At 35.1% G+C, this 27,479-nt stretch overlaps 3 protein-coding genes across 3 annotated transcripts; 2 read left to right on the top strand and 1 right to left on the bottom strand.

The window, feature by feature from the left end:
* The first annotated feature begins 1,364 nt into the window (after positions 1-1,364).
* Positions 1,365-11,306, top strand: glb1 (galactosidase, beta 1). The gene is made up of 16 exons (XM_073842180.1): positions 1,365-1,489; positions 2,371-2,540; positions 3,679-3,829; positions 4,115-4,175; positions 4,285-4,379; positions 5,310-5,490; positions 5,576-5,634; positions 6,651-6,772; positions 6,860-6,900; positions 6,982-7,094; positions 7,792-7,866; positions 8,264-8,353; positions 8,465-8,578; positions 9,014-9,145; positions 10,323-10,577; positions 10,681-11,306. Exons 1-16 carry the CDS (start codon positions 1,433-1,435, stop codon positions 10,942-10,944), a joined length of 1,980 nt encoding a protein of 659 aa, XP_073698281.1. The 5' UTR covers positions 1,365-1,432; the 3' UTR covers positions 10,945-11,306.
* A 4,157-nt stretch (positions 11,307-15,463) lies between these two features.
* Positions 15,464-22,883, top strand: cldnd1b (claudin domain containing 1b). The gene is made up of 5 exons (XM_073841564.1): positions 15,464-15,529; positions 16,343-16,850; positions 17,924-18,031; positions 19,868-20,005; positions 20,085-22,883. The coding sequence occupies exons 2-5, from the start codon at positions 16,556-16,558 to the stop codon at positions 20,303-20,305; spliced, it is 762 nt and encodes a 253-aa protein (XP_073697665.1). The 5' UTR covers positions 15,464-15,529; positions 16,343-16,555; the 3' UTR covers positions 20,306-22,883.
* LOC141336059 (N-acyl-aromatic-L-amino acid amidohydrolase (carboxylate-forming) B-like) lies at positions 22,362-26,553 on the bottom strand. The gene is made up of 5 exons (XM_073841565.1): positions 26,362-26,553; positions 25,312-25,405; positions 25,122-25,229; positions 24,931-25,043; positions 22,362-23,254 (listed from the first exon to the last, which is right to left on the bottom strand). The coding sequence occupies exons 1-5, from the start codon at positions 26,428-26,430 to the stop codon at positions 23,057-23,059; spliced, it is 582 nt and encodes a 193-aa protein (XP_073697666.1). The 5' UTR covers positions 26,431-26,553; the 3' UTR covers positions 22,362-23,056.
* Between the last annotated feature and the right edge of the window lie 926 nt (positions 26,554-27,479).

The following is a 27,479-nucleotide window of genomic DNA, read 5'->3' as shown; positions in this document are numbered from 1 at the left end:
GCTTCAGTGTTGCCAAATCTGCGGTTTTCCCACAGAATTGGGCTACTTTTACAATGTTGCCATGGGTAGTTTTTGATGTCCACAGGATGAAGCGACCCAAATAACGTCATATTTAACCTCTGAAATGCCAATTTACCAGGGGAAACCCAACAAAAAACTTGTATTTTATCCCCCGGAACACGATTTTTAATGGGAGATCCTCTCGAAACCAGGGGCGGAGCCAGACGATGTAAACATTCAGGGCTTAGCCCAAACCTAGGGGGGTCCGGGGGCATGCTCCCCCGTGTAGATTTTTTCCCAATTACGTCAGCTAAATGCACTATTTTTCAGGCTGTTTGAGATAATAGAATGCCTAAAAATCTATACACTATCTGGGAAAATGATGATAGTTAGGGTACTCAGTAAAAAAACAAAAACAAAAAAAAAATTCACCCAGTAGAGCCTACAAGAGGAAATGAAACAAAGTTGAAGTTATTTTAAACAAGTAATAAAAACTCAGTGAGTGTTTTAGCGCAATTTTCTCACGTCATGGGATCACAACACTAAGAGATAGTAAATGTTTTCCTGGATTTTTTTTGTGCGTTCCCGAGATTAGACCTTCCTTAACATAATGCCGAAAACCCGAAGTCTCTAGGTGGTCTGGTTGAGGAGTAGATAGAAGTGCAAGATTGGTGCGCATAGACAGAACAGAAATCATGAGTTAACAATCGCAATTTTGTCCGGTGGAAAATTGCGCTAAAAACCTAAAAGATTCGGGGCTTTTGAAAAAACATTCGGGGCTTAAGCCCAATTAGCCTCAAAAAAGACCCTTCAAGACATGCACTCTATTCGTTTTCCAACTGCTTGTTTTCTTAAAAAAGCTTCTCTATTCTTTTTGTATTCTATCTGTTTTCTTTTTATGACATAATTAACAAAAAGCAAAAAGGGCCTCTAACACTAGCTTCCTCTGTTCTTTTTGTATTCCATCTGATTTCTTTCTATTTATTATATAATTACAAAAAAAAACTTGCTACATGTACTGCGTTAGGCTGACTGAAACTTGTCATAGCACTTGCATATCATTGCTCTTTTGTTGATTTTAATTGCTTTTATTCTCCTCATTTGTAAGTTGCTTTGGATAAAAGCGTCTGCTAAATGACTAAAATGTAAACGTAAATGTACGTACTAGAAGCGAAACATAAATAATAAATACTAGGTTGATTTCAAATAAAGAAAACTCTTAGTTGTTCGCCTGAAAGGGACGGTTCTCAAAAGCTGAGTTGTTGACTCGTTTTAGTGATTCGTGAGCGAATTGTTCAGAGCAGCCTTGTGAACCGGTTCAGCTAGTTCATTAAAAAGATTCGAATCCATAGAACGATTCATTCACAAGTCTTACATCTCTAGTAGCAACCAAAACAATTGCATTTGACTTCCGGACCGCTGGTCAAACACCATGGCGCCTGGTTTCGGACAGATATCGGTTCTCCTCCTGACCCTACCATTGGTCACGGTAAGTATTAACTTGGTCTGTTTGTTTAAATAGTATCCTTTGAACCAAACGTACATTTCAGGTTACTAATAGATAGATGCATTGGCTAGTGTGCAGATGTTTCCTCTATTAGGCAACTTGTAATTATTATGAAATAGTGATTTCATATGTAAGTTACCGTTTGCGAAAAGTTTCGTAGTTTTAGTGTTTTGCAATTCAGACACTGTTTATAGCTGATTATTCCTGCTTTGAGAGATTCGGTCGCAGCTTTGCTGTCAAAAACGCGGATCTTTGAAGCTGACAAGTTTGTCCAGACTGTCACTGTGTCTTGTGATATGTCATGTGAGGATGTCAGTCATCAAACATAAACTCTTTATATGACGATAAATAAATGTGCTAGAATAATAGACTTGTTTGTCATCATTTATTCCTTCTTTTGTCCTCATTATATCCTTATGTTCCGTATCAGTATGATTTTCTTTACGTATAAACTTAAATATTTTGCAGGATTTCGAAAAAGCTGCCCTTTTCCATTAAATGAATATTAAAAAAAACGTCTAGTCATGAACTTGTTTCATTTTTAGGTCAATTATGATAAACTACAAGACGTATGAGAACCATCTTAGACTTATGACCCCTTGAGATCATGTACAGTATTTGTCATTTGGACCTCAAATGCCCCTCAAATCAACTTTATATAGAAAAAAAATGATCTACAGAATATCTTTGGTTGTGTTCAATGGAAGAAAGAAAACCAGTTTGGAACATGAGGCTGAGTAAATCACATAATTACACTCTAAAATACTGTAATTGATCATTTTATAATTGGGTGATCTGTTATTTTAGCTCTTGAAAAACTAATGTTTTTAAAGCATACTGTATCTTTTCTTTTTTTTTTTTAGTATGCCGCAACGCCCAGTTTCTCCATCGATTACCATCAAAACTGCTTCCTTAAAGATGGAGAGCCCTTTCGCTACATCTCCGGCAGTATCCACTACAGCAGGATTCCCAGAGTCTACTGGAAGGACAGGCTACTCAAGATGTACATGGCTGGTTTGAACGCCATCCAGACGTAAGAGGAACTGACTATGATTCAGTGTTAGTCATATGCAATATTAAGGGTTCGCACAGTGATGGAAAATCTGAGAGAATTGTGATTTCCAAGTCTGGCAAAGTTATGGTTATTAATAAAATTAAAATCACAGAATTTTTCTAGTGATATACTTTTTTTTTTTTTCTCTGAGCTATAAAATATCACAAAACCAGCAGTGTTGGGGAAAGTTACATTTAAAAGTAATGCATTACAATATTAAGTTTCTTTCTTAAAAAGTAAATACTTACATTACTTAGTTACTTTTTATGGAAAGTAATGCATTACATTACTTTTGCTTTACTTTTTAAATCTGGACAGGGCTTGCTTGTTTGCTTTTAATATAAACAAATTCTATTTTTGGCAAATGTAAAAGCCTTTTTACACCAAAAGCCTCAGGCTTAAAAAAAGTTAATTCATTTCTGTACAGTAGGCCGCAGAAGAAAAATGTAAACTCTTCGGCAATAATAAAAAAATTATTATTAAGTATTGCAGGTTTGCATTGAATTTCACAGTTTTTATTCATTTTGAGGAATACTGTATTTGTTTTTTTAGTGAGTGAGATGAATTAAGGTTCACATTTATTCTAGAACTAAAGTAACATTTTACTCACAATTTCTCTCAACATGGGGACAGGAGAGCTTTTAATCAATAAATGGGGGGGAAAGTAACTGGCGTTACTTATTGGAAAAAGTAATATTATTACGTAACTTGCGTTACTTGTAATGCTTTACCCCCAACACTGAAAACCAGTCATTTAAGTCTGAAAGCCGAAGAAATAAGCTTTCCGTTGAAGTATGGTTTGTTAGGATAGGACAATATTTGACCAAGATACAGCTATTTGAAAATCTAGAATCTTAGGGTCCAAAAAAAATCTAAATATTGAGAAAATTACCTTTAAAGTTGTCTAAATGAGGTTCTTAGCTATGCATATTACTAATTAAAAATTAAGTTTTGATATATTTATGGTAGGAAATTAACAATTAATTATAAAATTATTTTGTAATGTAGTAATGTAGAAATTATATGGCCAGAACCCTGAGTATAATTTTTTGTGTACCTTTTTATCAAGTAAGCTGATTCCAACTCCGATTTACCAAATGGCCAAATTCCCCCTTAGGTATGTGCCATGGAACTTCCACGAGCCGGTGCCTGGTCAGTACGACTTCAGCGGGGATCGTGATCTAGAGCACTTCCTACAGCTGTGCCAAGAAATTGGCCTGCTGGTCATCATGAGACCAGGCCCCTACATCTGTGCAGAGTGGGATATGGTGAGAAAAGACTGAGAGGCATTTTTTACATGTGCGTCCTATAAAGTCGAGCATTCTGTTTTTATTAGTTATATTTAAACTATTATTCCATAGAATGCTTAAAAAACTGAATAAATTCTTTTAGAATTATTAGAAGACTCGTGTAATGTTTCAAATGTTATTTCAAAGTTTAAACAGTATTCCAATATTGCAACAAGTAAGCAGTTGTGCATAGTGAAAAGAATGCATTGAAAAGGACTGTGTGACTTTTTTCTGACCTGAATTGACACTAAATGTTTATTTTAGGGGGGTTTGCCTTCCTGGCTGTTGAAAAAGAAAGATATTGTCCTGCGGTCATCTGATCCAGGTAATACAGTTGTTGATTAACCTCAGATGGGAAAATATGCAGATAAATGAGTGAAGTGTGTATCTTATAGGCTACAGTATTTAAATTGGAGCTCTTTATATTGTTCTAGATTACATTGCAGCAGTGGATAAGTGGATGGGGACATTGTTGCCCATCATAAACCGTTACCTGTACCAGAATGGAGGACCCATCGTTACTGTGCAAGTCAGTAAGACAGTTATATAACAATCACACTGGTTAAAGTAGCATATATTTATATGCACAAGAGTGTGCGTGTCACATATTTATTTACACATTTGAATATATCTTTTTACAGCTTGCATAGTGCATATCCTATGTTACTGAAAAGTGATATTTCCTGTTGGACTGGTATATTCAAAACCATCTATTTCTTGTCTGAATTTATATAATATTCATATTATCTGCTAAGGATTTCAATGGATGTGCATGTGATTAATATTTTGACTCTATTAAAGGATCAGGAAATTTCCTCCTGATAATTTACTCACCTCTATGTCATCCAAGTCTTTCTTTCTTCAGCTGCAAAGAAATAAAGTTTTTGGAGGAAAACATTCCAGGATTTTTCTCCATATAGCGGACTTCTGTGGTATCAAACGGTTTGAACTTCCAAATTGCAGTTTCAATGCAGCTTCAAAGGGCTCTAATCGATCCCAACCAAGGAATGAGGGTCTTAAAACAACAATGATGGACGATTTTGAAGTTGGAGGAGAAAATAAGATGGAGTTTTTCGCCTTACCCTACCTTTTTAACCTGGAGTACACATAAGAAATAACCGTGCATGACTTTTCCAACGTGAAGATGCGCATTGCAAAGTTAGTGTAAGATAAGCATTTGTGGTTAAAAAGTATATAATTTTTTTTTATTTTAAATTTTTTTAAGAAAATGAATGAATGACTGGGATCGTGTAGAGCCCTTTGAAGCTCCATTGAACCTGCAGTTTGGATCTTCAACCGTTGAGCACCACTGAAGTCCACAATATGGACAAAAATCCTGGAACGTTTTCCTCAAAAACCTTAATTTCTTTGCAACTGAAGAAAGAAAGACATAAACATCTTGGATGAAATAGGGGTGAGTAAATTATTCTGGAAGTGACTTTTTTTTCCTCATATGCAGGTAGAAAATGAATACGGCAGTTACTTTGCCTGTGATTATAATTACATGCGCCATCTCAGCCAGCTGTTCCGCTCTTATCTGGGTGAAGAGGTGGTCCTGTTCACCACAGATGGAGCAGGTGTGGGTTATCTCAAGTGTGGATCCCTCCAGGACATCTATGCCACCGTTGACTTCGGACCAGGTTTGCATATCCTATATATCACTTATATATACTGTATTACACCTTCAAAATTCAATACATGTTTTATTGTTGTATTTCTGTTCAGGTTCAAATGTGACTGCTGCTTTTGAGGCACAGAGACATGCAGAGGCACATGGGCCTTTGGTAAGAACCGTAAACCTTCCAATTCAAAGCGGCTTATATTTACATCTATTTATTAAAGGAGTAGTTCACTTCCAGAACATAAATGTACAGATAATGTACTCACCTCCTTGTCTTCCAAGATGTTCATGTCTTTCTTTGTTCAGTCATAAAGACATTATGTTTTTTGAGGAAAACATTTCAGGATGTTTCTCCATATAGTGGACTTCTATGGTGCCCACGAGTTCCCAAATGCAAATCCAAAATCTAGTTTAAATGCAGCTTCAAAGGGCTCTAAATGATCCCAGCCAAGGAAGAAGGGTCTTATCTAGTGAAATTTGTACACTTTTTAACCTCAAATGCTCATCTTGTCCAGCTCTGCGATTCACATGCGTGCTCTGTGCACTCTGGTTCAATACAGTTAGGGTATGCCGAAAAACTCCCATCTCTTACCTTTTTTTTTTTTTTGTTTGACCTTTTTTGCATGTTCAGTTTGTAAACACTGGGTCAGTACTTCAATGTATGGGAAATGAGAGTTTTTTTTTTTTTACATACACTAACTGTATAGAACCAGACTATACATGCGAATCGCAGAGCTAGACAAGACAAGCATTGGAGGTTAAAAGGTATATAAATTGTAATTTATTTATTTATTTTTTTAGAAAATAACCAATCGTTTCACTAGATTAGATTCTTTTTCCTTGGCTGGGATCATGTAAAGCCCCTTGAAGCTGCATTTAAACTGCATTTTGGAAGTTCAAACTCAGTGGTACCATAGAAGTCCACTATATGGAGAGAATTCCTGAAATGTTTTCCTCATCAAACATAATTTCTTTACAACTGAAGAAAGAAAGACATAAACATCTTGGATTACAAGGGGTGAGTAAATTATCTGTAAATTTTCTTTTCTTGAAGTGAACTAATTCTTTAAGCAAGTGCTTTATCCAAAGTGATAAAATGTGATGTTTCTTGTGCATAAACATTTCTTATAGACAGAAATGTGCTCTGGAAAATAGAAATAACCACAGATTTTTTTGCAGGTGAACTCTGAGTTCTACACAGGCTGGTTGGATCACTGGGGCGAGAAACACTCTGTCGTTCCCACAGCTGCTGTGGTCAAGAGCCTCAATGAAATTCTGGAAGTGGGAGCCAATGTTAACTTGTGAGTTGGTCGCCCATAATAACAACTAAACTGAGATATCCATTTTTTTGTAATTAATTTACTTATTTATTTTTCATTGTTTTGAAGATATATGTTCATTGGTGGAACTAACTTTGGCTATTGGAATGGTAGGTTTTGCAGATTTGTAAGCTCAACAACTAAAAAATAAGTTAGAATGTGTCTCGATTCATGTTTTTATAACATTACAGGCGCCAACTCTCCTTATGGTCCTCAACCAACTAGCTATGACTATGACGCCGCGCTTACAGAAGCTGGAGACCTCACAGAGAAGTATTTCGCCATTAGAGAAGTCATCAAAATGGTGAAGAATTTAAAAAAATAGCCATTTCTTAAAATGACTATGATTTTCGCTTAAAGGAGTAGTTCACTTTCAGAACAAAAATTTACAGATAAAGTACTCACCCCCTTGTCATCGAAGATGTTCATGTCTTTCTTTCTTCAGTCGTAAGAAAATAATGCTTTTTGAGGAAAAAATTTCAGGATTTCTCTCCATATAATGGACTTCTATGGTGCCCCTGATTTTGAACTTAGAAAATGCAGCTTCAAAGGGTTATAAATGAAAAGAATGGGCTTATCTAGCAAAATGATCGGTTATTTTCTACAAAAATTACAATTTATTTACTTTTTAACCTAAAATGTTTGTCTTGTCTAGTTCTGTGTGTACTCTGTGTAGAGATGAAAAAGTATATAAATTGTAAATGTTTTTAGAAAATAACCGATCATTTCGCTAGATAAGACCCTTCTTCCTCGGCTGGGATCATTTAGAGCCTTTTGAAGCTGCATTTAAACTGAATTTTGGAAGTTCAAACTTGGAGGCACCATAGAAGTCCATTATATGGAGAGAAATCCTGAAGTGTTTTCTGTAATTTCTTTACGACTGAAGAAGGGGTGAGTACTTTATCTGTAAATTTTTGTTCTAAAAGTGAACTACTCCTTCAAGAAATGCAGTAATGATGCAAATTGATCTTGTTTTTTTTTTTTTTGTTTTTTTTATACAGTACAAAAAGATACCAGAGGGAGTACTGCCTCCATCAACACCTAAATTTGCCTATGGGCAAGTGCAAATGAAAAAGGTAAATCATTTTTAACATCTTTGCCTATTCACTATTGTAATATGATATGTATTTTCTGTTTTCCGTATTCACCTTTTGTTCATGTAACGTGGATGTGGCTATTTGTAAATTTTATGGGTCTGGCTACCGTTCTCATCTGCCTCTAGCTATTTTTAGCTGTACAAAACAGCTTGTTTTGCTGCTTGCTGTTGCAAATTGGTGTGTCTTACCATATTATTTAATGTATTATCTTAATTATGAACACACTAGATTGTAGTGCAAACAGTTTTACTGTTTACTGCACATTGTTATTCTTCTCACTATTTCCCTATAGCAGCTAATGCACCAGAAGTTTCACCCATAAGCTTATTTTGTTTTTCTTCTGACTGAAGTGTGAATGATCTGTTTGTCCTTGCAGCTCAAGACTGTGTCAGAGTCTTTAGATATACTATCTCTCTCTGGCCCTGTGAAATCTCTTTACCCACCAACATTTACTGAAATGAATCAGGTATGTCTGCAAGTTATGTTCAGTAATGTTAGTTATTTAAATGTTCCCTCTGTGCTCATTTCTTTCTGTCTTATTTGTGCATTGATTATGGATGTCTCATTATCTCGTCAGGCTTTTGGCTTTGTGCTGTATCAGACTGTGTTACCTGTCAACTGTTTGAAGCCCACCCCGCTGTCGTCCCCACTAAATGGAGTCCATGATCGGGCATATATATCCATTGATGGTGTAAGCAGCACTCTATTTAACTCTGTTGACTCTCTTATTGAGCTATGAGTTACTCAAGCATAAAAGCTGTGATGGTGAAATGGCTATGTGAGATTTTTACAAATGATAAAGTGTGTGTATAAATTTATATCTGATTAGAAGTTGTTGCAAAACACTCTACTGTTCAGAAGTTTGAGACGGACGGATGAAGCAACACAACTGTTTTCAACATTGATATTATTCGGAAATGTTTCCTAAGCAGCAAATCAGCATATTAGAATGATTTCTGAAGAATCATGTGACACTGAAATGATTCAGCTTTGCGTTATATTGTGAAATATATTCAAAAATTTCAACTGTACAAATGTTTCAATATATTACTGTTTTAAATAAATGATTAAATAAGTGTAATTGTTTAATTTGATCATGTGCATATTAAATCTTTACATTGTTTAGATTGCTGCTGGTATTTTGGAGAGGAACAAGGCACTCACCATCAATATAACAGGGAAAGCTGGCAGCCGTGTGGACGTCCTGGTGGAGAACATGGGCAGAATCAACTACGGCAGAGAAATTAATGACTTCAAGGCAACCAAAACTTTCCTATCCACTTCCTGTTTTACAAATTTTCAGTTCTAAAACAATAAAAATAAATAACTGAAAGTGAAATAAAAGAATCCTAAACAGTAATATTAAAAAAAATATTAAGTAGTCATAATAAATATTAGTAAAATTACAAAAGAAATCATAAAAATAAAAGCACTAGTGCTATCAGTCAATTAAAATAATTAACAAATTAATCATGATTAATCCCACCTAACAGTAGTTTTAAGTATATTTTTATATTGCAATAATTTCAGATTAAATCTTCAAATTAATGTAGACAACATAAAGACAATATATTTATTTTATTTTATTATTTATGACTGAAGGTGAGTATCAATGATACCAATATGTGCCCTTATGTGACCTTAGTAATGCATATTAATAATCAAAAATTAAGTTTTGATATATTTATGGAAAGAAATTTACAAAATATCTTCATGGAACATGATCTACTTAATGTCCTAATGATTTTTGGCATAAAAGAAAAATAACTTTGACCCATACAATGTATTGTTGGTTATTGCTACAAAGATACCCATGCTACGTATGACTGATCACATATTACTGATATCTCTAGAAAAATAGTTATTTTTTCTCTAATATTTGATCCATTAACTATAGCCATTCAACATTATAATTTATATTAGTAACAATTTTAACATTTAGTAGACTTTAAAAAATAACTTTTTCTAATTTAAGAGAACTTAAAACAATCTTCACATAAACCCATTATTTACCTGTGCCCTTCAGCAAGTAGGAAATATACAGAACTTTAATAAAGTTATCAAACACTAAATTCTAAATTAAATATAGATGAATCCTTAAAGCTACAAACTTATTGATTTCCTCTTTTTTCTTTTGTTCTTTGGTTCACAGACATCACAGCAGCTGGGTTATTAGATTATTTGGCTGCTATTACTTTAAGAGCCAACCCTAGCCCCGCCCCTGCATTAACTGTGCTAAATATTTTCAATGCCGTTAAACTGGAAAAACTAAAAACTGTGTTAACATGCTAATTTTGACAGCAAATAATTCTTAAAACTTCTGAACTTTTATTAAACTTCTTTATTTTATTATTATTATATTCCATGTTCACCATTTTCCATATTTTTTTCCACTTTCCATTTCTCTTTTTTCATTTCTCCTTTCTGTTCCTCAGGGTCTGGTGTTTAATCTGACTCTGGGTGCTGATGTTCTGGGTAACTGGACGGTGTACTCTCTGAGTATAGATGAAGCAGTGCAGAAGGGCCTGTTGTCGGCATCGAGCGGATTCGTCTCCACCTCCAGCAGATTCACCACCTCCCCCCCTCCTGCTCTTTCACCTCCAACCTTCTACGCTGGCAGCTTCATCATCCCTGATGGCATTCCTGACCTCCCTCAGGACACATACATCCAGTTTCCCAACTGGAGGAAGGTAGAAGTTTTAACCACTGCTGTCGGTTATATTGAAATCCATTTATAAATGTGAAGAGATCAGGATTATAATGGGATCATAACACACTTTTTTTTAATTTCAGGGTCAAGTGTGGATTAACGGTTTTAACTTGGGCCGCTACTGGCCGTCCCGTGGGCCACAGCTGACCCTCTTTGTCCCAGCCCACCTGCTCAGCACCTCTGTCCAAAACAACATAACTGTTCTGGAGTTAGAGGCATCACCTTGCTCCTCAGGTTCCTGCGTGGTGGAGTTCACTAATACTCCTATCATAAACGGCACTGTGAAGTCAACCAGCCACTACAAGAGAAGTTCAGCTGACTTTTGGAGTAGAACGATATTAGATTAAAACACTGTCTGATTTTAAGGAATCTAAGATGAAGTAGGAAGTTGTAAAGGATATGACACGCATCAGTACTGTATGGAATATATGATCACTGTGAATGTACAGTAGCATCTTGCCAATCCTCAGGTGTCAAAGCTGCTCAGAGAATGAGCTATGTGATTTTTTTAATGCACTAGATCCCTGCTGATTTTAAATCCTTCTTGCACTTTTAATTGTTTTAATCCTATTTTTTTTTTTTTTTTAGCCAAGTGCCTCTTTTTTTTGCAAATGAGTGACTTTTTTGCACTGCATGTTTGATGCCTTGTAATATGTCACTATGAAATACTGGTGAATGTTTTTGTATCTGTTGTGTCTTTTAACTGTACTGTTAAAGCCATACAAAAATCCATGGTTGTGTGTAAAATAAACTGCACTATTTTATACATCCAGTCTTTATCAGTGAGATATATGGTGTTTTCAGGGGTCTGTTTATAAGAATTTTTTTTTTTTTACAGTTGAGGTCAAAAGTTTACATACACCTTGCAGAATCTGCAAAATGTTAATTGTTTTACCAAATGAAGAGGGATCATACAAAATGCATGTTATTTTTTATTTAGAGAAAATAATAGTTGAATTTATAAAAATGATCCCGTTCAAAAGTGTACATATGCTTGTATTGTTACCTGAATAATCCACAGCTGTTTTTTTGTTTAGTGATAGTTGTTCATGAGTCCCTTGTTTGTCCTGAACAGTTAAACTGCCTGCTGTTCTTCAGAAAAATCCATCAGATCCCACAAATTCTTTGGTTTTCCAGCATTGTTGTGTATTTGAACCCTTTCCAACAATGACTGTATGATTTTGAGACCCATCTTTTCTGAGGACAACTGAGGGACTCATATGCAACTATAACAGAAGGTTCAAACACTCACTGATGCTTTAGAAGGAAACATGATGCATTATGAGCCGTGGGGTTAAAACTTTTGGAATTTGAAGATCAGAATAAATGTAGCTTATTTTGTCTTCTGGAAACACGTATGTGTCTTATGTAGCCTCTTAAGGGCAGTACCAAATGGAAAAAAAAAATTAGGCAAAATCAGAAAAATTGTACACATCTTTATTCTGTTCAAAAGAACAGCCCTGACACCCCTTGATTTTTAATGCACTGTTTTTCCTTGTGGAGCATCAGTGAGTGTTTGAACCTTCTGTAATAGTTGCATATGAGTCAGAGTCAGTTGTCCTCAGAGTGAAAACATGGATCTCAAAATCACACAGTTATTTTTGGAAAGGGTTCAAATACACAAAAATGTAAAAATAATAATAATTTGTGGGACCTGAAGGATTTTTCTGAACAGTTTAACTGTTCAGGACAAACAAGGGACTGATGATGGCATGCAAAAATAGGAGGGTTTGAGCTGTTTATAGCAGAAAGACAGTGATTGTCAAATCACCCATTCTTTCAAACATGCTTCTTTTTTAGGTATCTAATAATAATGATGATTGTTGTTGTTCTAAAATACGAAATAATAATACAATTCTGTTTGCCTGGGTGTCAAAAAACTACAATGTTGGATGGATGGTGGACTGAGGCCCAACTAAAATGGAGCATAAAAGCCACTGTTAAAAGAGAAGGACAGCGTGAACTAAAAAAAAAGCCTTTTAGTTTCATATGTTTATTGTGCTTCCGTTTTGGTCAGGGCATGTGAAAACCATAGTGAAAACCTAAAACCTTACACTTACAACGTGCATCTCGTCGAGTACACTGCTTGTGCTCGTGTCCGCGTCCGTGTGGATCATAGAGGTGTGGATTGAGGTTGCGACGTTATTTGTAGAGCTAAACTAACTTCTCCTGGTAAAGATGATGTGTGCTATGAGATGGTAAAACACCTCTCAGATATTTCGTTAAATATAGTATTGCGTCTATTTAATAAGATATGGGAAAAAGGGATTTTACCAGATATATGGAAGCACGGAATAATTATCCCAATAGCTAAACCAGGGAAGGATCATATATAATACCGTCCAATTACAGGCCTATTGCATTAACATCTAATCTTTGTAAAATCATGGAGAAAATGGTTATATATAGATTAAATCATGTGATGGAAAGTAAAGGATATATCTCTCCATTCCAGAGTGGGTTCCGGAAAGGACGGAATACTATGGATGCAGTACTATCTTTAGAGTCTGACATCAGGAAGGCACAAGTTAGTAAGGAAGTTGTGGTAGGGGTGTTTTTTGATGTGGAGAAGGCTTACGACATGATATGGAAGGAAGGGCTCTTAATTAAACTGGAAGAGATGGGTATTGAGGGAAGGATGTACAATTGGATACATAATTTTCTTTTTGATAGAACTATACAAGTCCGAGTAGGATCATCATATTCTAAAACATATTATATTGAAAATGGAACCCCTCAAGGTAGTGTGTGCAGCCCTGTCCTATTCAATATTATGATTAATGATATATTCTCACAGGTGGACAAGGGAGTTGAGAAATCCTTGTTTGCGGATGACGGAGCACTTTGGAAGAGAGGGGGGAATGTGACATATGTGGCTAAGAGCATGCAGAGAGCAATTGATGAGGTTGAAAAATGGGCTGATAAATGGGGATTTCGATTATCAGTATCGAAAACTCAGGTTATTTGTTTTTCTAAAAAGAGGGTAAGCCCAAGTATAAAATTACAGTTATATGGGGAAATGTTAGAACAAGTGAGTGTGATAAGATATTTAGGAGTTTGGCTGGATGCAAAATTAACATTTGCAATACATATACAGAAAGTTGTCGATAAATGTAAAAGAGTATTAAATATACTAAGATGTTTAGCTGGGATGGAATGGGGTGCTAAACGACAATCAATGAAGAGAATATATTGTGCATTAATTAGATCAGCCATAGATTATGGATGCATAGTATATGGCTCAGCAACTAAAACTATGTTAGGAAAAGTTGATGTAGTCCAGTCTCAAGCATTACGATTATGCTGTGGAGCATTAAGATCTTCTTCTATTTCTGCTTTGCAGGTCGAAATGTGTGAACTGCCTCTTAATCTCAGACGATTAAAAATACGGATGGCCTACTGGATATCAGTACAGGGACATTATGATTCTCATCCTATTAAAAAAGTTTTGAGAAAATGTTGGGAGCATGAGTCGGATAAAATAAGAAGTTTCGGGTGGATTGCTGATGAAGAAGCTCAATCAGCAGGTCTAATAAATATTAATGTAAGTCCTACTGTGGTAGTGTCAAACATTTGTCCTTGGCTGTTCTCATTACCAGAGGTAGATTTTAATCTACAAGAAATGATTAATGATAAAAACAGGGTAATATCAAAAGATGCAGTAGTAGAACAGTATCTAAAACACAAGTATTGCTCAGTAATTCAAATATTTACTGACGGGTCTAAAGATCCTGTAACCGGTCGAGCATCAGCAGCTGTTGTAATTCCACATTGTCAGATTAAAATTGTTAAAAGAGTTACAGATCATGTAGGAGTCTATTCGACAGAGATGGTGGCAATCTTGCTAGCTATTCAATGGGTGGAGGAGAATCGTCCAATTAGTGCAGTTATTTGCTCGGACTCTCACTCAGTATTGTCAAGCCTCATTAGTGGGAGATCTACAAGACAAGACATTCTATATGAAACTCTTTCAAGCATGTATAGAGTTGAAAAATTAGGAATATGTTTGTCTTTTGTTTGGGTTCCAGCGCATGTGGGAGTAGATGGAAATGAAGAAGCTGATCAGCTGGCAAAGCAAGCGCTGAAATTATCAAATATAGAAATGAACATAGCACTAAGCAGGGAAGAGTTTAAGGCCAAAATTAGAACAGTAATTAAAATAAAATGGCAGGAGTCTTGGAATAAGGAAGAAAGAGGAAGACATTTTTTCCATATAGTAAATAAAGTTGGAAATGAAAGAGGGAATTTCGGTAATAGGAGAGAGGATACAGTAATAACAAGACTCAGATTAGGGCACACAGTTCTAAACCACTCTCTATATAAAATTAATAAACACGAATCTGGGAATTGCAGTAAGTGTGGAGAAGATGAAACTGTAGAGCATGTTCTGATGAATTGTGTTGAGTATGAAAACGAAAGGGCATGTTTGATAAAAGAACTAAGAGAAATGGACATAGGTAATTTTTCACTTAAAACTCTGCTAAATAATGGAGGTAATCATAAAAGAATATATGAAGCATTGATGAGATACTTAAAAAAAACTGAATTGTTCCACAGGATTTAGAAAGATATAATTTTGGTTTATATAATTGTGTATGTGTGTATGTATGTATGTATGTATGTGTATGTATATGTATATATATATGTATATATGTATATATGTGTATATATGTATGTGTGTATATATATATAATTTTTTTTTTTTTTTTTTTTTTTTTTTTTTGTTATGAATATATAATATAGATTCTTCCTGATATCAAGGGTCCACACTCCAGCCCAGTAGGTGGCGGGAATGCACCTATCGTTTGTTTGCCAACCGCCATAAAAAGTCAATAGAAGAAGAAGAAGAAGAAGAGGTTGCGACGTGAGCGCGCATTCGTAAGCGTAACCGGAAATGGAGTCGTCGTCAGCGCGAAGGGTGTGTGCAATATGGTAAGTGACAATCTTACAGCTTTTACTGCCTTAAACAAAAACATAAATAGGATGTTTCATTTTTTTATAGAAAGTACAGAACACTTAAAGTTTAAATACTTTGTATTTTAATTCGCGGAAGTCTCAAATATGTCGCTTAAAACACACTAGCCTGTTAGCTCTAATGCTAGCCAACGTCAAACAACTTTGATGTAACGTTACGAAAAACATTAGACTGTTGTGACAATAAAATATATCTAAATTATATATGGGATAAAAAGCAGCTTTGTGCATTTAAACGCTGTCAAAAGGATTGTATAATATAGGTAAATTAATACTAATACACATCGATCTGGTCAAGAGCACTTTAGAGACTTGTTTACTTTTGTTTTTTATTTTTTTAATTAGACAAATAAGTCTATTTGATAAATATGCTATTTAAAATACTCGTAAATAATTTGTGTAAATGAAAAATAAATATTAAACATAAAAATATTATTTTAAAGTTTGTTGTTATACCATTTGACATCGTAAGTCACTGACTGGTCAACAAGTAAAGTGATTAAGCACAGTTTGTTTTGTTGTTATTACATTGTTTTTTGTAATACAATAATAAGTGCAAATTATTTCAGCTATTTCAGAGTCATACAGTAGTCAGGTTTTGCTCATAATGTCTAGCTACATGGCAAAATGCCTTAAAACTGGGAGTGTCTGTGGCAAACCTTGGCAAATCCTGGGACGTAATCCTCCTTAAAAGTGTATTAACTTGTTACTTATGTAAACAAGACTATGTTTGACTACTTTGAGATTTAATCACACTCTTCTCTGTTTCAGATGATGCACTTCTTTGGATCTCAAGAAGGATTATGTCCACGAGGATGAGATCTGACGTTCTGCACTGAATAAGATAGGAAGATGAAAAGCAACATTAGTCATCAAAAACCGTACAAATGATATGATCGTTCTTCTCAGTCACCACACTCATCTACTAAAGAGTTAGTTGCTGGCAATCTACATAAAGTCTTTTTATATTACATTATCGATACCATGGTGGACAACCGATATGCCACTGCGCTGGTGATCGGCTCCGTGCTGAGCCTGCTTGCCACCGTCTATCTCTCCGTTGCAATGGGAACGCAGCACTGGTACCAGTACCACAGCCAGCCGGCCAGCAATGATGCCAACAATGGCTCGGACCTCCAGACCCTGCGGCAGGACTTTGAGGGGGAGGAAAGGGATGAGAGGATCTACAGCAACGCCCTGTTCCGGCTCAACGGCACACTGGGTCTCTGGTGGTGCTGCATTCTGGTGCCCCAAGACTCAATCTGGTTTAAAGAGCCTGGTGAGAGGAGAATGTTCCACTTTGTAAATTATGATTGTGTCTTTTTATTAGTTGTGCATTAAAGGGATAGTTCGCCCCAAAATGAAAAGTGGGAAGTGTGTCATAATACACTCACCCTCAGATTATTCCAAACCTGTATTAATTTAGTTTTTTTCTGTTGAACACAGTAGAAGATATTTTAAAGGAACACTCCACTTTTTTGGGAATAGGCTCATTCTCCAACTCCCCCCGAGTTAATAAGTTGAGTTTTACCCTTTTGAAATCCATTCAGCCGTTCTCCTGTTCTGGCGATATCACTTTTAGCATAGCTTAGCATAGATCATTGAACACTATGAGACCAATAGCATTGCGTTCAAAAAGTTTCGATATTTGTCTTATTTAAAACTTGACTCTTCTGTTGTTATATCGTGTACTAAGACCGGTGGAAAATCTAAAGCTGCGATTTTCTAGGCCGATAAGATTAGGAACTACACTCCCGTTCCGGCGTAATAGTCAAGGAAGTTTGCTGCTGTAATATGGATGCAGCAGGTGGAGTAATATCACGCAGCACCTGAAATTAGTTCCCAGCTAGGTTAGCATTTGCACATGTGCTGCGTGATTTTACTGCGCCTGCTGCGTCCATATTACGGCAGCAAACTTCCTTGACTATCCTAATGGGAGTGTAGTTCCTAATCTTATCGGCCTAGAAAATCGCAGCTTTAGATTTTCCACCGGTCTTAGTACACGATATAACTACAGAAGAGTCCAGTTTTAAATAGAACAATATCAAAACTCGTTGGTCATTTTTGAACGGGGGAGTTGGAGAATGAGCCTATTTCCAAAAAAAGTGGAGTGTTCCTTTAAAGAATATTGTTAATCTCTAATGGTTGTTGATCTTTTTTTTTTTTTTCCTAAATTTCTTCTTCTGTGTTCAACAGAAGAAATAAACTTATAAAGGGTTGAAACAACTTGAGGGTGAGTAAATGCTGACAGGAGTTTCGTTTTTTTTTTTTAATGCATTAAAAAGTTAAAAATGGATGCTAACTACATGTTGCTTTGTCTCTCTTCTCACTCTCCGCTTCTTCTATTTCCAGATCCAGTAATGGTGACTAAATGTCAGGCCTTTACTTTGCCACAGCAGTGGGAATCCAAGTACAAGTCTCCAGGAAATATTAACAGCGGAGAAGACCTGCTGCGTACATGTACGTCCTGACTCTAAATCAATCAAATACACACACCCATACTTTCTAGGGATTTTTTTTGTAGAAGTTTTTGAACAGCAAGATTTTTAATGTTTTTTTTTTTAAAGAAGTCTTTTCTGCTCACCAAGCCTGTATTTATTTGATCTAAAAACAGTAAAATCTTGAAATATTTTTACTGTTTAAAATAACTGCCTTCTATTTGAATATAGTTTAAAGTGTAATTCAATTCTAATGTTCTAATTTGCTGCTCAAAAACATTTATTATTATTATGTCAAAAAGAGTAGAATTTTATCAGGTTTCTTTAATGAATAGGAAGTTCAGAAGAACAGCATTTATCTGAAATAGAAATCTTTTGTAACATTATAAATGTCTTTATCACTCTATCACTTTTGATCAATTTAAAGCATCCTTGCTAAATAGAAGTATTAATTAAAAAAAAAAATAGCTTCTCAAGTCCAAGCTTTTAAACAGTATAGTGTCTAATCTTACAAAAGCTTTTTATTTTAGATAAATAATCTTTGGATCTTTCTATTCATCAAAGAATCCTGAAAAAAATACTCGATTGTTTTAAATATTGTTAATGATAAGAAATGTTTCTTGAACAGCAAATCAGCATATTAGAATTATTTCTAAAGGATCATGTGACACTGAAGACTAGAGTAATGCTGCAAAAAAATCAGCTTTGATCAGTGGAATAAATTACATTTTAAAATATATTCAAATAGAAAACAGTTATTTTAAACAGTAAAAATATTTCACAATATTACTGCTTTTGCTGTACTGTTTAAAAACTCTTGAGCAAGCTTTTACTGTGTTTTTGATCAAATAAACGCAATCTTGGTGAGCATAAGAGACTTATATTTTAAAAATCTTCTAGACCAGAAACATTTGATATATAGGGAAGATTTTTAATTCTTTTTATTTATATTAAACATAGTTTACAAAAATGCTGCCTAATTTTATATTCCCATTAAAATCTCAAAAACATTGAAAATAATAAATATATACTGTATTGCCCGTCTTATTGACTAGCACACATAATAAAAGCATGCTGACATAAAATGATTTTTCCATTTAATACCTGCAGTTCTCAATATTGTTTTTAATGCTCATTCCATTCACTAATAATTGTTTATTCCCCAGACACTGTCTTAACAATATATTTCCTTTTTTTAAACAAGAATCATTCATATATAGAATTTATCTTAAAGGGACACTTCACCCAAAAATGAAAATTCTGTCATTAATTACCAAACCCTTAAGACAAATTAAGATATTTTTGATGAAATTCGACAGCTTTCTGACCCTGTATAGACAGCAACACAACTACCACGTTCAAGGCCCAGAAAAGTAGTGAGGACATCTTTAAAATAGTCCATATGACATTAGTGGTAGATGAGAATAACGTCTGTGCGCAAAGAAAACAAAAATAACGACTTTATTCAACAATTTCACAAGAGTACCATGATGCAAATTGTTGAATAAAGTCATTATTTTTGTTTTCTTTGCACACAAAAAGTATTTTTGTAGCTTCATTACATTACGGTTGAACCACTGATGTCACATGGACTATTTTAACAATGTCCTTACTACCTTTCAGGGCCTTGAACGTGGTAGTTGCGTGGCTGTCTATACAGGCTTAGAAAGCTGTCTGAATTTCATCTAAAATATCTCAATTTGTCTTCTGAAGATGAACGAAGGTCTTACAGTTTTTGGAACAGCATGAGGCTGAGTAATTAATGACAGAATTTTCATTTTTGGGTGAACTATCCTTCTAAGCAGCCGCAGTGAGTACCAGGATGTTTAGTCATTTGCTTTGTCATTATGTTTTGAAGACCTGTGGAAATGTCAGTTCCTCTTACCGCTGATCTCTGTGGGGCTGGTGTTTCTTGCGACGTTGATCGGAGTGTGTGCCTGCCTTTGCCGCAGTATCACTCCCACTTTATTCGTAGGGCTGCTGCATCTGCTGGCTGGTAAGACACTAATAACAGCTAACGCCTGTATATCCACAGCTCCTAGAAAATAAAATTGACCTATATATTGTTTTCCCAGGCCTGTGTTCTTTGGGCACCGTATGCTGTTTCCTCGCAGGCGTCCATTTGCTACACGAAATATCTGAGCTGCCCGAAGGGATGGACTATTCACTAGGCTGGTCTTTGTTTTTAGCCTTGGTCTCGTCTCCGCTGCAAATCATGGCTGCCGCGCTCTTCATATGGGCTGCGAGAAGCCACCGCCAACACTACACTCGAATGACAGCCTACAGGGTCGCCTAGGCTATAGAGAACTGACTATAGAGTCGCCGAAGCGATTGTCCGCTTTTACAGAAAGCACACAGCCATGTTCGCTTTCGCGACTGCTTTTACCACTAACCAAGCTAAAGTTATGAAGGAAATAGTCAGAACACGCCGCTCAAAGTAGGTTAGTAGGTTAACTAATGCCGTCCACCCATAGCACTCTCCTGTGAATATATATCTCTTGAAGGATCTTCTTATTATATAACTGCCTTTTTAACCACTCTGTTAGCATCTGTGCCGTTGAAGATAAGAAACTAGACTTCTCACAGACTCTCGCTCAACAGAAAAGCATCTATAAACACTAAACAGTAGTTATTCAGGGCTTCACCTTTTGTTTAGTCACACTTGTTGACTAAACTTGTTTCAATGTGTTAGGGTTAGCTTCATCTCCTTGTGTTTTTTTTATTCAGCCTGAGTTGTAGCTGCACTCAGTGACATCTTGAAGCAATTGCATTTTACAAGCACATTGCAATCCTAAGATGCAATAGGGTTTTGCCTTGGCCTGAAAGACTAAATGTTTGTATCTGTCACAAGCATTAACCACTTGAGCCTTTTGTGTTTTCCTGAACATTTGGTTTGCTTATTTATTATTTTTTCTCGTGCTTTGCATTGGTTATACCGTTGTTTACCATTTAGTTTCTCTTTGAGAATGTATTTTTTATGTACTTGTTTAGTAACTTTTAGGATGTGTTTTGTGATGGTTCAGTTAGCAATTTGAAACCATCTCAGCTGTGGTTTATATATGTATTTATACTTCATATAAAACATTTAGCTGGTGCACGTTATGTAATTTTTCACTATTATGTTGTTTTCTATATACCGTTGAGATCAGAAGTTTACATACACCTCGCAGAATCTGCAAAATGTTATTTTATTCAAATAAGAGGGATCATACAAAATGCATGTTGTTTTTTAATTTTTACATACCTGAATAAGATATTTCTCATAAAAGATGTTTACTGATATAGTCCACAAGAGAAAATAATAGTTTTTTTTTTTAATGACCCCATTCAAAAGTTTACATACACTTGATTCTTAATATTGCGTTGTTACCTGAATGATCCACAGCTGTATTTTTTGGTTTAGTGATAGTTGTTCATGAGTCCTGAACAGTTAAACTACCCGCTGTTTTTTTTTTTAAAAATCCTTCAGGTCCCATAAATTCTTTGGTTTTCTAGCATTTTTTTGTGTATTTTAACCCTTTCCAACAATGACTGTATGATTATGGACCTTTTGAATTTGAAGATCAGGGTAATTGTAACTTATTTTTATCTTCTAAGAAACATGTAAATATCTTCTGTAGCTTCTGAAGGACAGTAAATGAAAACTATATGATGTTTAGGCAAAATAAGCCTTAAAAACAGCCCTGGCTCTTAATGCATAGTTTTTCCTTTTGAAGCATCAGAGAGCGTTTGACCTTCTGCAATAGTTGTATATGAGTCCCTCATTTGTACTCAGCGTGAAAAGATGGATCTCAAAATCAAACAGTCATTGTTGGAAAGGGTTCAAATACACAAAAATGCTGAAAAACAAAAGAATTTGTGGGACCTGAAGGATTTTTCTAAAGAACAGCCGGCAGTTTAGCTGTTCAGGACAAACAAGGGACTCATGAACAACTATCACTAAACAAAAAGAAAACAGCTGTGGATCATTCAGGTAACAACACAGTATTAAAAATCAAGTGTATGTAAACGTTTGAACGGGGTATCTTTTATAAATTCAACTATATGTAAACGTCTTATGTGAAATATCGTATTCAGTTCAGTACTAAATAAAAAATAACATGCATTTTGTATGATCCCTCTTATTTTGGTAACATAATTAGCATTTTGCAGATTCCACAAGGTATATATAAACTTTTGACCTCAACTGTATTTGCAGATTTTCAGTTGAGGACTGCATAGTGTGATATGACATCAAAATGAGTGCATATAAAGCCAAAACTCCCTTTTTGTCCCTTTGGGATAACGATTTAATTTCCCTTTGGGATTAATAAAGTTCATCAATCAATCAATCAAAACTGACACTCAAAACATTAAATGCAAATGCACAATTTTAATTTTCCATGTCACATGTAGACATGTAACTTAAAACATCCAGTTACTGCAGTCATTTATCTCATATATTACGCACACTTTAACATAAAAATCTGTTGATGACTTGCAGTGGGTTGTAGATTTGTCGATCATATTTTGCAGAAATCGTACCTAGTGGTAAAAATCACGCCGTGCACATCTAGCTTCACTTGATTTCATTGTGCCATGTGGTTTATTCTGCGTGCTGTAATATTTGAACTCTTGTTCAAGTGAGTGTGCTTTTTGTTTTGTATTTTTATTCCGAGCCCACGAGAGGCTTAATTTTCTCAATGCAACCAGGCAAGAGCAACAGCATGTAAGCAATACGGTCAAGAGGATACCTCATGCTCCACAGCCCACTGTGACATCATTATAATGTTGTCTGAAATACTTCCAGACGGTTTTGCCTTTTTTATACAGTTTTGTACACACTCCTGTCAAGTGAACATTTCTGGTCACAATAAATATCTTTTCATCCAGAACTTTGTTGCTTGTGTTTTAGCAGCAGATAAATGAGCCATTCATTGTCATACAGCTGTAATAAGTACATAGTGTACACCTGAGTTACATGTGATTGTTAAAATCATTTCAGTAAAAAATCATCTGATTGATTTAGGTAATCATGCTGGGTTTATATCTTTTCCTCTCTCATCCTTCAGTCCTTCTGCACTTGCACCGTTGGAACTGCAAGCATTATCTTCTTTCCCAAGTGAAAAGCGATTTTCTTTTCGTAGTAGGCAGCCTCATTGATAAAGTAAGGATGAAGTGGCTCTTCTTCCTCGTACTTCACAGTTTCTCCAGAAAATGACAAAAATAATGGGTCACCCTTTTTGAGTAGACAGAAGTCTCTGTCCTAAAAAAGGATAATTAAAAACAGTTTAGAGTTTGGGTGTATTTCACGTATACGTGTCTAGATCACAATCAAAATTAAGAAAATAATTATGTTTGGCCTTTTTAGGCCCATTTACATTTTATTGTGATTAATTCTGTGATTTAAAGAGCATATTTGTGACCTTGGACCACAAAACCAGTCTTAAGTTGAACGGGTATATTTGTAGCAATAGCCAAAAATACATTGCATGGGTCAAAATGATTGATTTTTCTTTTATGACAACAATCGTTAGGATATTAAGATCATGTTCCATGAAAATAGTTGGTAAATTTCCTACTGTAAATATATAAAAACTTAAATTTTGAGTGCTGATATGCATTGCTAAGAACTTAATTTGGAAAACTTCAAAGGAGATTTTCTCCATTTTTTTTTTAAAGACCCTCAGATTTTCAAATAGTTGAAATCTTGGCCAAATATGTATAAATCTCAATTTCAAAAAATTGACCCTTGCGACTGGTTTTGCCCAGGGTCACATTTGCATATAGATATATTTTTGTCTAACTCTTATAAAAATCAGCATAAATGCATTGCAACAAATACTTCCATGATGAATTAATACCTTATCATTAGTGTTGATTGCTTATAACTTGTAGTCTGTTACTGATGATGAAAAATGCAGTCAGTAATGTAATCTGACTACTTTTGGATTACTTCTAGATTACTTTTGACCTTTAAATGGGATTATTGTTTAAAAAATGATTAAAGTAAAATAAAATAAATATGCTGTTAACATTAACATGATCAAAAGCATTATTGTAGTGTTTCCCAAACTGAGGTAAATTAAAGAGTTTATGAGTTGATGAAAATCATAAATCATTAAAATCTAAACAATAAATTATTTTAAAATAAAAAACAAATTTGAAATATTTTATTTGATTATATTTTATTTGATTTGATTGGGTAAAAATTTAGTGTTTTTTCTTTTGTGCCAAAAATCATTAAGATATTAAAGGCTGTATCAGCGATTTCAAGCCTGAAACATAAAGTGTCACATTCAGCTGACCTTTCTTCACGATCCGCTCGCTGCCTGCCCCATAAATTGGCTGTAAAAAAAACGCGTCTCTGTGGTCAGCCTAGGGTCGTTTTTTCTGTGGAATGGTTGGTAGCACCGATTGTTTTTTTTGGCGTATCTCGGACCCTAGGCTGACCACAGAGACGGGGTTTTTTTTACAGCCAATTTATGGGGCAGGCAGAATGCTTTTCTGTTCCGGTTTCCATAGGAACCCATTCAAATAGCATCGATCTGTTTTTAATGTAGCTAACGTCCGCTGCTTCGTGTCATCTACACACTCATTAAAGTGAGGCACTGACAAATGACGGTCATTGCCAAGTGATGGCGCTATGGAGCCATGTGCTTTTTAAAAACATTTTAATAGGTTTAACATTAGTTTATTAGCTCGGAATATACCCTAATTCGACTAGAAACAATGCAGACCGGAAATGCAAAGCATTCTTTCAGTTAAGAGTCGGACTTACTTCCGTGTTTAGGAAAAACGTCTATAATAAACTGATATTTGTTCAGCTTTCAGATGACGTATAAATCTCAATTTAAAATAATCAACCCTCATGACTAGTTTTGTGGTCCAGGGTCACGTTAGAGATTTTTTAAATATAATAAACAGCAGAACGATCAGCACCTGCAGCTGAGGATGAATGGCAGCGGTGAGAGTCCGAGTCTCTGGATCCCTGGGATAATCAACACTCTTGATATACTTAAAGGTCTCCACATTCCCGCCTTCAAACACCGTTCCTGAAAACAACATAATTGGAAGTTAAGAACACTTTGAACACACAAATATAACCCACATCTGTTTAGGGCCTACAGTACCTGAGTTGAATTTGTTGATCCAGTCTATTGTCAAGTCGATGGCCTCTTTCATAACAATATAGATGTCAGCTCTGACGACACCATGGGGCTGCGGCCCAACCTCTATTGCTAAAGAAACACAGGTCATCTTAATGTGCATTTGTGGTTGGATACCCAAAACAAATGCAATGAGATGATCGCCATCACTTACAAAAGCCATGCTTGGATACAGACTCCACGGAATAAGAGTCACTAATCGGGATATCCAGTAACACCACTCTCACAGGCACTTTGGTTATCTTAGTCTTAAATGTGTACATGACAACACACAACATCAAAACACACGTGCACAGGTGCAAAAATGGCACATAGACAAAAACCTAGGTCTGTGGCTCTCAACTGGTTTTCTTCAGGACCCATATTTTACATTAATTATTGTGTATTTTAGTGCTGGATTACATGTAATTACATGGATTACAAAAATGTAGTACTTGTAATTAGATTACAGTCAGATTACAGTTACTTTTTTATGGATTTTAAATACATTTTTTTCTTTAACAATAATCCCATTCAAATCTATAAACAAGTTAGGTCAAAAGTAATCTAAATGTAATCCAAAAGTAGTTGTAGAAGAATTTTTCCTTTCTCAAAATAAAAGCTCTGAAGAGGTTTTGAAGCCAGTAAGACTTTATTAAACAAGCAACAAAGCCAAATTATGTTTGCAAAGACAACTCCTGAACATGTGTTCTGTACTCACATATATACTCCTAATACTGTCACTGTAAACCATCTATACATCATTGTATTTTAGGACCAGACAGTTTTTACCATATATGGGTTTCAAGACAGAACAGTTCCTGAAGGTTTATCAATAGCTGTTGTGTATTTCTGGCTCCTGACCAAGTTCTTTTACATGGCTATGTATTTTCCAAGCTTTAAATAGTTAGTCACTACAATCTTCAGCACATAATTTCTACCCACAGTCAGAAGAGTACTAGTAAATAATAGTAGAATAGTTTTCTCATATAAACAGACATAATTCTATATATTATATTGAATGAAGGTCAATGAAAATCTTCCACATAGTCACTTGGCATTTTGCCGCAATTATTTATTTTGCTATCCAAACTATTACTCTTTTTTAAACATTCTTTATCCCTTTCTATCTGTCAAATTTTGGGTCAAATCTCACACCAGTTGAGAACGACTGACCTTAATTTCCAGTATGGTGTTTATTGAAGCACGCTTGTGATGTTCTTGCCTGTAAGTATTTGCAGATGTGCAGGGTCACCCAGTCACTTGTTGTATAATGGATGAGTGTGAGACCCATGTTCGATGTGGTGTTATGAAGGTCACAGATCAAGTCTATTGCATTTGTGGATCCTTTCGGCCCTAGCAGATTGTTCAGTTCTTGTGCACGCCGGACTTCATATGGGCTGCTGTCTGTAACAGGAGAACTGGAAGAAACAGTGGATTTTAACTATACACAGTAACATATTTGCATGTAGACATATATTTACTCACTTTGCAAGTCAATATTAAATAATCAACATCTACTTAAAGGGTAACTCCCATGCCAAAATTCACTATGGGGGGGCTCTAGCTTGGGGGATGGGTGCGGTTAATAATGGTAATTGTCCTTTTGGTTACATTTAATTATAAAACCTTTTATAATCTATAATAACATTAAACTTATTTCATATTTTCTCTAAACCTTCTTGGATATTAAGACAGGCATCTGCAGTTATGGCCAAATTAAAGATTGGTTGTAGGCCTATGTTGTGTGCTCCTACTGAAAAAACCTAAATGTATGTCATCTTTTGTGACAAAAATTCTGATTTAAGTTTTAAAATAATAATAATAATAATAATTAATTCATTAAATTCAAATAATACAAAACAATCCGGAAGAATAAGTTACTAGTCAAATGAACTCAGCAACAACAATTCACTTTTGCATAGCACAGAAGAGCAGAAATGTGGCATTGAGGAATATTTGCAGATTTTTTGATAAGATTCAGAGGTGGCATTAATGCATTTCATAATAACAATGTTATGAGATTAATGTTTTAAATATAAAGTTTTGAATATAGAAATATTAAACAATTTAAATAACTCAATTTATATTTAAAAAATGAAACTGAAAAAGGCAGTAAGTCAACGTTTTTGTGACTGATTCTTTAATTCAACCGATTCAAAAAAGTTGATTAATTCATACACAAATAGATGCGCAAGGGCTCAGTTGAGTTGTGCCTTTGCTTTGGAAAGTTTGTTGACGATATATAATACAGTCAGACTACAGTGTTCCCAAAATGTAAGTCACTTAATATTAATGTTTTATAAAATCAAAAATGTATAAAACTGTTGTATAAATTCAAAT

Source organism: Garra rufa, chromosome 6, assembly GCF_049309525.1.
Source record: "Garra rufa chromosome 6, GarRuf1.0, whole genome shotgun sequence".
In the NCBI taxonomy this organism is placed as follows: Eukaryota; Metazoa; Chordata; class Actinopteri; order Cypriniformes; family Cyprinidae; genus Garra; species Garra rufa.
The sequence above is the reverse complement of the archived record's forward strand: the minus strand, read 5'-3'. Positions and strand labels throughout refer to the sequence as shown.